Below are 9,551 nucleotides of genomic sequence, written 5' to 3'. Positions count from 1 at the left end.
GTCAAGGCTTCTGGACATCTGCCTATCGGCTGCATACGAGATCGCCGTCCTCTGAACTGTGAATTTTGCGTGGAATTGTGTGCCCAGTGTGCAAGCACACTGTAAGACTAATATAATAGCCCGGTCCTACGCCGCCAGTGGTGAGCGAGATTCTTCGTGTCGTGTTTGTCGGTCTGTATTATCCCTCGCAACTTTGGTAGCCAAGGATTGTCGCTTTTTCTTCACCCACCCGGGACTTCCCGGCGCCGAGGCCGGTGACGTCATTCTGTATTTCGCACGCAACCGTGCCTGCAATATTCCCGCCTGGTGTGAGTTCCCCCATCAGCACGTACATGTTTATATATCCCCCGTGACTGAGTCAACACGGTTTGAGTTCGGGATTCCGAGTGCTACTAGTAGCCTGCTCTTTCGATAAAGTAGAGGGAGTATACTGGCATAATGGAGGTGCGTCCCTATTGCGTGGAACGCTCGCCTTAGTGATCCCACCCCAGAATGGACTGCATATCATGCGATCAATCGGTCTCAGACCGACGATCTATAGCTTGTAACTCGCACTAGCAATATCATTGCTGTATAAATCAAGCTCGATCGGTCCCTAGATATCCTTGCCATTGTCACCTTATAGTATAAGACTTTTGCCTGTGTAGTGTGTAGTTGTGCTGTGTACTGTGCGGCACCCCCTATGACATGCGTGCAGTCGCTGATGAACACGATTGGCGTCCAACAATAGTCGTTACAATTGTTATACTTCTTGTTTTTCAAGTGAACTGGAACACTGGTTCCGCTATATACTATATATCGCTATCGTTAGCTCGTTCTTTTCCTTTGTCAATAATTCTGTACCGTAACACCACCCACTAGGGATATCGAGTTACCACTAGTAGAATACCGATCAACTAATGCACCAATCGACTTGCCAATCACTACAACCATACCATTTACAGTGACATGCGTAGACGTCCGATGGGGAGCCACTCCACTCCAAGCCGACAGTGATCGGTTATAACTATAAATCCTAGCTAAGGCTGCCCCCCTGACTATCATTAGGGTAGAATGGATAAGCATAGCTAGCACAAGATAATCAGGATTAGTTCGGAACGTATCGGTGTTTCCTGGAAGTCAGTCAGCATATTATTCTTGTGATATCATGCATTACCATAATTACTACGAAATACTCCTCACCGCGACGGCCCTGCTAGTCGGGATTGAAGCCAAACCTCGGATACACTTCAGCGACATCACAGGAGAACTGAAGATCCTCGTATTCAGCGACTTGCATTATGGAGAGGCGGCTGATAAGGACCTACGATCCTATGTAGGCTTCATTCACCATTCCCCGTCTCCCCAGAGGGTCCAGTTTCCACAAATATGATAACTGCCACTCTCGTGCTTGGAATACCAGTTGTTCAGGTCTTCCAGAGAATCCTGATAGAAGCCGAGAAACCTGACCTGGTAAGCGACGACAGCCCCAAGACTTTTGACTACATTCAATTACTACGTCGTAGGTCGTATTCAATGGTGACGCCTATTCGGACTACAGCGCGCCAAAGTGCTGTGAAGTGGAAGGAGATTGTACCGAGTGGTTTGAAACACAGTGGAGACGCTTTACTGCTGTAGTTAGGGAGCTACAGGTGAGCTCCTCAAGTCACCTCGGATTCGACACCGCCGTGTACAGGTGTCTCCTTGTTGGGTCAGATTCCTTACGCTTTCGTTCTGGGCAATCACGACCATTTCCGTCCGGGCTTGAAGCCTGACGGAAAGGACGTCATTGCTTACGATACATCACGCAGCAGATGGAGCCTTTCGAGAAGATGTATGGACAACCACAGGAAATTTCCCGCTCGGGACTGCTATTTTTCAGCCCCTAGTGGAGTAAGCGGTGGCTCTGTCTACAACATCCCCGTATATGAGAACTCCACAGCAGGTGGCAGACCAACAGCTGTGTTATGGATATTGGACTCGGGCAGACTCAATTGTATGGGGCTGAAGGGCTGGGGATGTGTTCAAGAAGATCAAACACAATGGTAAGAAATAATGTTTGCCTATAGCCTTGATTATATTGTTCATGCAAACGAGCGTTGGGCGCACAGATATGGTCGAATGATGATTGATTCAGTGGTGATATTCATCTCGTAGGCGTAGGACCATCGATTTCATAACACAATTTCTATTTCGTGAATCGCTCGTGATATCAATTGCGTGGAATATCCCCCCTGAAACCTGTCAGGGGGGCCAAGATACTGCCAAGATACTATCCCTATCATTTCTGTTTGGTGCGGCCCCCTCGGTTTAGTAGGAGGGTCCTCGTGTTCGCTCATTCTCTTTGTTTCAATCGTTCCCTACGTCAAGGTTCGAATCCCAAGCGGAATCTAGCGAGTTCAAAGGAGTCCAAGGCCTTATGTTTGTCCACATTCCACTGCAAGAGGTGAGTTCAACTTGCCCAACTTACTAAGTTGGACTGTAGGCTACAGTCTGTACCCGCTCGTTCCTCTACAATGGATCCCCACGTAACTACCAACAACCTCCTGTGATCGTCAGCACAGTCGGCTATATTACGCGCGTATTTAGCACAATTTGCATGACGTTGACAGGAGGGTAGCTGAAGAGAAATTTCAGATTCTCCTTCAGGTTCTCCTCTACTGGAACCTGTATAATGAGAGCTCGGGGCATATCGTTGGTGGCAAATACGAGAGTGTTTGTTGCAGTAGTGCCAATACCGGTGAGATCGCAAGCTCTCATCCATGGCTCCCTTCATGATCATGCAGCCTTGATCAGGTCTCTTTGCGGCAGCCCTTAGTCATAGTGTGAGCGGAATATTCCATGGCCATGACCACAATAATGACTTCTTAGCTCGGATTGATACGACTTCTCAGACGATACATGTGGGGTATGGAAGGAAAAGTGGCTATGGCGGATACGGTGGAGGTGGGACCATCGAAGAATACTTATTGTGATCTGTGTCACAGTTATCGCTGATAAGCCGGGCGCTCGAGTCATTGTCATGAAACTCGATAAGGATCGACGCAGCTATACATGGAATACTTACATAAGACTCGAAAATAACTCGACTGTTCACGAAGCAGTCCAGAGTCAGGTAGATCCTTGCTGTTGTTCATCAGCTTACTACAGCTGGACGCTGACCTTTTAGCTCTTTAGTCGTGCTCCTTTCAGAGAAGCCTCCAGTCGCACCGTAACATTCAAGGTTATTGTAGCGACATGGCATGATAGAGTTCCCTTCAGAGTGTTGCAACATGTATCACATCGAAGGTGGCCATTACCAAGTTCATACTGATTGCTCATTCGAATTTTTGAAAACGTTTTGAAAAGTGTCCACGCAGTCCTCCATGTTACAATCTGTTTGTTTTTGATCACTGATAAGTTGACGGTGTTAACTTGTCACACATTCCCTTCTTATGACCAAAAGAAATTCTTTTCAAGTTCAGTGTATTATTTTAAAAATTGCATTTGATCCCAATAATCGGATTGTCGTTACAGTGGGGTTCATGCTGCATATCTCTAGCTGTTATTCTGTAGTACTTCAGAACCCAACAAGAGTATTATTAGTAGTTGTTGGAAGGAACTAGTGTTATAGTCAAAGCTACAGCTAACTGAGTGGTCTAAACAACTATGGAGATATTAGGGAAGGAAGAATTGTCGTGTAACAAGAGTGGCGCATCACATAGTCGCACTGGCTTGTTGTTGATGAGGAGCTTATACTCAGTGTCTCATTGTCAACTGGTTTCTCACCAGTTGGATGATAAGCTCTCACGTAGGAAGCGCATTCTTGGCAGACTGCCAAGAATAATCCAACCTTCAACTTCAACCCGAAGCTAAGATCGCGGAATTTCGTAGTGATTCGTGGTAGCAATCCTACGCAGGAGGATCGGCGTGAGCGAAATTACCACGCAGAGCGTGTGCGCTCAAAAATAACCACAATTGCGGTAGTCCAGCGTGGTTCAATGCTAGAGCTAGTGAGATGCTAGCAATAAGGCACACCCATGTGCTCACAGTTGTAATAATGGCGGACGCGAGCTCGACCCAGCCCTCCGCTCCCTGGATGTGGAGGTAGGATACTAGAGACTGCTGACTCGACCCGTACCGGGTATGGAGTCGGGCAGCTCTTGTGTCCTACTGAACCGTGTTGGCCACCAACTCATAGTTGGCAGCAGACACAGGTTACTGCCTGGTTGCTGGCTCTGACATAAATGAAGATTTCACAGGTCAGAGCTGAGCCATTCACGGTTCACACCCCCAACCTCTGCATCATGGGAATTTCGGTAGAGTAGAGGGAGAGGCAACCCAGTGGATTTCCCAAGACAAGAAGTATTTTTGAGACGTATCATTCCCCATCGATGGCATAAGTTTACATACAGTTTACGTATAATACCCTGAATATTCATGGGGCAAAAATTGCGTTTTTGGGGTATGAGGACAGTCTTCGGGGCGGGACGAGGAATTTGGGAGCGCGTATGTAAAATTTCTGTTATGCCTTGAGTACTAGGACTCCACAACCAGGGAGGCCTCGAGTAAGGGCTGCGACGTAGAAGGATCGAAGAACAATACCTAGTCTATACTCTCGTGTGATTAATCTTCAAGCTACGCACTCCCACATACATTTCAGGGGTAAATTACAAATTCCAAGGATGCATCTCGCTCGCCCTATTTTACGCGCGCGCTTACATTGTTGTACAAAATCCAAGGATGTCACTTTTCCCATTCGGGTTTCTGGTTGCCTTGGGTAACAGCTTTCACCTTTATAACAGTTCGGGTTTCTGGTTGCCTTGGGTAACAGCTTTCACCTTTATAACAGTTCGGGTTTCTGGTTGCCTTGGGTAACAGCTTTCACCTTTATAACAGTTCGGGTTTCTGGTTGCCTTGGGTAACAGCTTTCACCTTTATAACAGTTCGGGTTTCTGGTTGCCTTGGGTAACAGCTTTCACCTTTATAACAGTTCGGGTTTCTGGTTGCCTTGGGTAACAGCTTTCACCTTTATAACAGTTCGGGTTTCTGGTTGCCTTGGGTAACAGCTTTCACCTTTATAAGAGTACAGTAGGGGCAAGAGTACTAGTGAACCCCGGAATCAGTTTCGAACTGATTCCAGAGTTGATAAGTACTCTTGCGGCCGAGGCTCGGCCTACAGTATGTGCCAATTTGATGTGCAAATGTGAAGAATGTGCATTTTATTTTTCGGGATTAATGATAGCGAACAACTTGTCGCTATCATAGTCTCGAAAGGATACTTATATCACATGTTCATAAGAATGTTTACATTGTTTATGTGATATAGTTTCAAATCGATTCTTATTAATCTCGGGAAGTAACACACATTCGAAAATCAGTTTGATACACACACTAGAATGGAAATCCAGTCAGTCCCGGTTTAATACTCGTCCGTGGAGTTTTTCAACTTAGCTAATCCTCTCGCCTTATCTGATTGTTCACGGTGATGCATAAGACCGCTAAATTTCGCGATCTTGTTTTGTTTTTTTTCCGAAACGAAAACGATCTTGAAACGGCTCCCCTACTGGAGAACCAGGATAAAACAATCGTACCACAATTTGGGGATTCTTCCTCAAGCCGTGCCTTAGAAGTAGGCATTCCTAGCGACACTTACTTGAGGAACACTTCCTCATAACTTCTAAGGAGCGTTAGGAATTCCTAATTTTAAGATACGCCTAAAGGACCTTAAGGAGCGGCTCCTAAGTTTTATAGGGTAGCCTCCTTACTTTAAGAAATCCTTACGCTCCTTTGCCTCCTACGTTACAAGAAGGTGCTCCTTACTTAAGGAGGGGAGTAATATAAACTCCTTGGTCCAACTGCATTGTATTATGGCCTACTGTTAGGTCCCTTTTTGTGCGATCGCCCTAAGATATGTAATCCACTCAGATTGGGATAAGCTAAGCTAGATATTTCCGTAATTGCAATCATAAATGGATTATTATTAACTCCTTTATTGTTATGTCGAATTCACTTTCCCTAGGGTCACAACACTACAAAGAACAAGATAACACACCGTATTCACAGTGTTTGTAAGCATGGCTTCCTATGGGTCATCATACCCATCTCCCAACGTGGACTTCAGCTACTCTACCGCACCTTCTCCTAACACAAGGCAGATCATGGCTGATATGGCCGGTAGGATATTTCGACATGTCCATATGTGATGAGATGTTCTCAGAATTTTACCCCAAGTTAGCTCCAGAGTACCAAGCTCAGGCCAGAGAGGCGCATGAGCATGTATTGCAATTACAGCGACAAGGTAAATAGATATTCGCTGTGGAGTGTAGAGAAACCAACAAGAATTTCCAAATCGTCACTGACACGTTCACTCGACCATGTGCGTAATTGCAGGTATGACCAATGAAGCTTTGAGCTTGCTGGAACATATGAGGAATCAAATGCGAGAAATGGTGCGGACTGGCCTTACTCCTGGACATATACCCGTATCTCGAGAAGTTGATGATAGTACTACTAGTAGTAGTAGTAGTAGTAGTCGTAGTAGTAGTAGTAGTAGTAGTAGTGGTAGTAGTAGTAGTAGTAGTAGTAGTAGTAGTAGTAGTAGTAGTAGGAGTAGTAGTAGTAGTAGTAGTAGTAGTAGTAGTAGTAGTAGTAGTAGTAGTAGTAGTAGTAGTAGTAGTACTGGTTGGGCGATGCCTTCCTCACGGGCGTGCCGTAGGTTCACAGGCTAACGACCTCAACGTGCGGCCTAAAGTGCAGGATTCCGAGAGGCATAGTTGGAAAACTGAAGTAGAAATCGATATATGCTATTTTTTTTCTAAGAAGCCACAGAATGTTAAGTTCTTCACTTTAGTTGCCGCGAGGAGCTACAAGGCGTCCCGGTGGCGCTGAAATTGGATCTCAGCCAGAGCTCGTGGATCAACTTTTTAGTACACCTGTTGTGAATGTACCTGTTACTGCTCCTGTTATACAACGCCACCGGAAGGATGCTGGTAGTAACCGCTTCTGGCTCACCTTATCGCATTTTTCGGAGGAATTTCCCATTGTTATTGTCAAAGCTAGATGGGACTTTGTGAGTTATGCAACTGTCACGACTGCAATTAATTTCCATCAGAATCGATAAGACGTCTGCGGCGGCAAGTGAGGGAGCTGAAAGTTGAACTGGCGCGTACCAAAGGACCGGAAAGCGCGGAGGAAATGGAAAGAAAATTGAAAATGCAGGAAATGGAAGAAAAATATTCTACGTTGGAGAACACTGTAATATGTGGGAGAAATCTGTGGTTGAATTTTGGGTGATTTAAGAAAAGTGGAGTCTCACTGGTTTTACGTGAAATGACGTAACAACGCGATTTTTTCCCGAAAAGGGAATTGTGAAATATGTTTTTTATATCACGGGTGAAACTTCAGTGCAAGGTAATACACATATTGACCGTCGAGGCCACCCTATCCTGTATAGACCTCTTTAATTCATGTATACCATAATATTGTAAAACACACCAAAGTCGTAATGAACGGAATTGCCTTCCTAATGGGATGCTCCTGAGATACGACCATATACGCAATGTGGGAAAATATACACATGGTCAACTACGTGGGTTGAGAATTTTGGGAAATTTCTTATTGGTTTTCCTACACGAATTCTTGTGAGAATAGATACGGTTGAGGAAAGCGAGCATATATTCCTCCAACACTGCTGATAAGCTGATATACATCGTTAACTACATGTGTTGGTGAAATTCTGGGGAAATTTTGGAAAATTCTCGTTGATTTTCGTACAGCTGAGGGAAGCGAACATATACTCCAATATTGATTTAGGTTAGAGACCTCCGCTCAGTGTTATCAGAGCAGTTGAGCAAAACCTCGCAAGTGGTGCAACAAACGGAGAGTAAAGTGAAGGAGGAGAAAGAAAAAGCCGAACGGCCGAAAAATCCTTTTTGTAGAAAAAAAGGGGAAAATTCAGTTTAAAAGGAGTGTCGAAAAATGTGGGAAAATATGCACATGGTCAACCACATGATAAGATGAAAATTATGAGGAAAATTTGGGAAATTAGTTTTTGTACACTTCTACCCGAATTTGTATGCTAGTACTATAGTTAGGGAGGAAACTTCTGAGCTTAGCTGAGGAGAGCGAGAGTATATTCCAACACTGGTGTAGTGTGGAGAAATACACACATGGTCAAGTACGTGTATTATGAGAATTTTAGGAAATTCTCATTGGTTACGAATTCAGTTGAGAGAAGCGTGTTTTCTAGGCAGTGTGGAAAAATATGCACATGGGCAGCCACATATGTTAATGGCGATGCGAAGGTTATGAGGAAATTTTGGGAAATTGTTATTGGTTTCTGTAAATTTAGACGGCATTCATGTGTAAACTTCTATAATTAGTGAGGAAACTGCTGCTAGACTCCACTGAGGAAAGCGAGTACATATATTTCTCCAACACTGGTGTTTTCTAGGTCGTCACGGTGTAGATGATGATGTGTGTGAATTCTGTGAAACCAGGAAGGCCCGAACTGTGAGGGCCGAGCGCTCGCCTGCAGTGAACCGAAGCGTTGCGCAGGAGACATATGATAATCTATTTTTGGAAATGCAAAGTAGGTGCGGTTTTACGTCGGATTTTCACCCTAGTGATATGCAACAGTAATGAAAAAAATATTTCATGACTACTGCATAGCTCAAATATCGCGTTTTTCACGGAGTTTTACGCCACTTGAAGTGGAAGGGGTGAAACTCCAGTGTGTGCCAATTTGATATGCAAATATGAAGAATGTGTGTTTTCTATTCCGGGATTAACGATAGTGAACAACTTGTCGCTATCATTGTCTCGAAAGGTTACTTTTATCACATGTTAATAGCAATGTTTACATTGTTTATAACTGATTCTTATTGATCTCGGGAAATAACATACATTTTTATATCAAATTGACACACACTATATGTTACGAATATCTTTTGCGCACAGCGAAGATTTCAGATACGCTCCTGTCGTATCAGCGATCTCTAATGGAGACGTTGAAATCAAGAAAAGAAGAGTTGAAGAAAAATGAAGATATGAATAAAAATGTAATAAATGCCTTTGGTCACTCACACTCAGTTTGGTGGTATATGCACAGGGTAAAAATAAGGAAATTTTGGGGAATTTTGGGGAATTTTGGGAAAATTTTGAGGAAATTTTGGGAAATTTTGGTATAGTTCTATTATTCAAAAACGTGTGTGGATTTTCATAATGTAGTGATAAAATTTCTGAGCTCAGTTGAGGAAATCAAACATATATTCCAACACTGCTCATATTACTGTTTCTCGAGGAACCTACGAGTAACCCTAAAGGAGTTAATAACAAGGGAGATGATGATGATGATGATGACGAGTTTTCGGCGACCAAGTTGGAATATGAGAAGCGGTGGGGAAAGGAGACCGAGCTGAGTCCTAGTAGTATGGGGTGCTTTTATATGAAATCTTTTCTGGTGAGGAGACTCTCCGAAATGTGTGTCTATGATCTTTCCTGTTGATCGCACGTGTTGGTATGAATTTATGGAATTTATTCCATCCGTGATTTGTGGTTTTCGGCAACTGCGAGGCTAGTCTCCTAACGCG

General features: G+C 44.1%; 1 protein-coding gene across 1 annotated transcript in view; it reads left to right on the top strand.

Moving 5' to 3' along the window:
• The first annotated feature begins 6,022 nt into the window (after positions 1 to 6,022).
• The window catches only part of Pmar_PMAR018372 (M protein, serotype 12 precursor, putative), a 7,156-nt gene continuing 3,627 nt past the window's right edge, over positions 6,023 to 9,551 (top strand). The window contains exons 1-10 of the mRNA XM_002767725.1: positions 6,023 to 6,135; positions 6,179 to 6,259; positions 6,352 to 6,465; positions 6,677 to 6,747; positions 6,812 to 6,950; positions 7,073 to 7,215; positions 7,774 to 7,894; positions 8,414 to 8,551; positions 8,932 to 9,020; positions 9,263 to 9,386. Coding sequence (XP_002767771.1) covers positions 6,036 to 6,135; positions 6,179 to 6,259; positions 6,352 to 6,465; positions 6,677 to 6,747; positions 6,812 to 6,950; positions 7,073 to 7,215; positions 7,774 to 7,894; positions 8,414 to 8,551; positions 8,932 to 9,020; positions 9,263 to 9,386 — 1,120 coding nt within the window. The 5' untranslated portion in view covers positions 6,023 to 6,035. The remainder of the gene's footprint in view (positions 6,136 to 6,178; positions 6,260 to 6,351; positions 6,466 to 6,676; positions 6,748 to 6,811; positions 6,951 to 7,072; positions 7,216 to 7,773; positions 7,895 to 8,413; positions 8,552 to 8,931; positions 9,021 to 9,262; positions 9,387 to 9,551) is intronic.

This window comes from Perkinsus marinus (assembly GCF_000006405.1).
Source record: "Perkinsus marinus ATCC 50983 genomic scaffold scf_1104296970094, whole genome shotgun sequence".
Taxonomy (NCBI): Eukaryota; Perkinsozoa; order Perkinsida; family Perkinsidae; genus Perkinsus; species Perkinsus marinus.
This window is presented reverse-complemented; position numbering and strand designations above follow the sequence as displayed.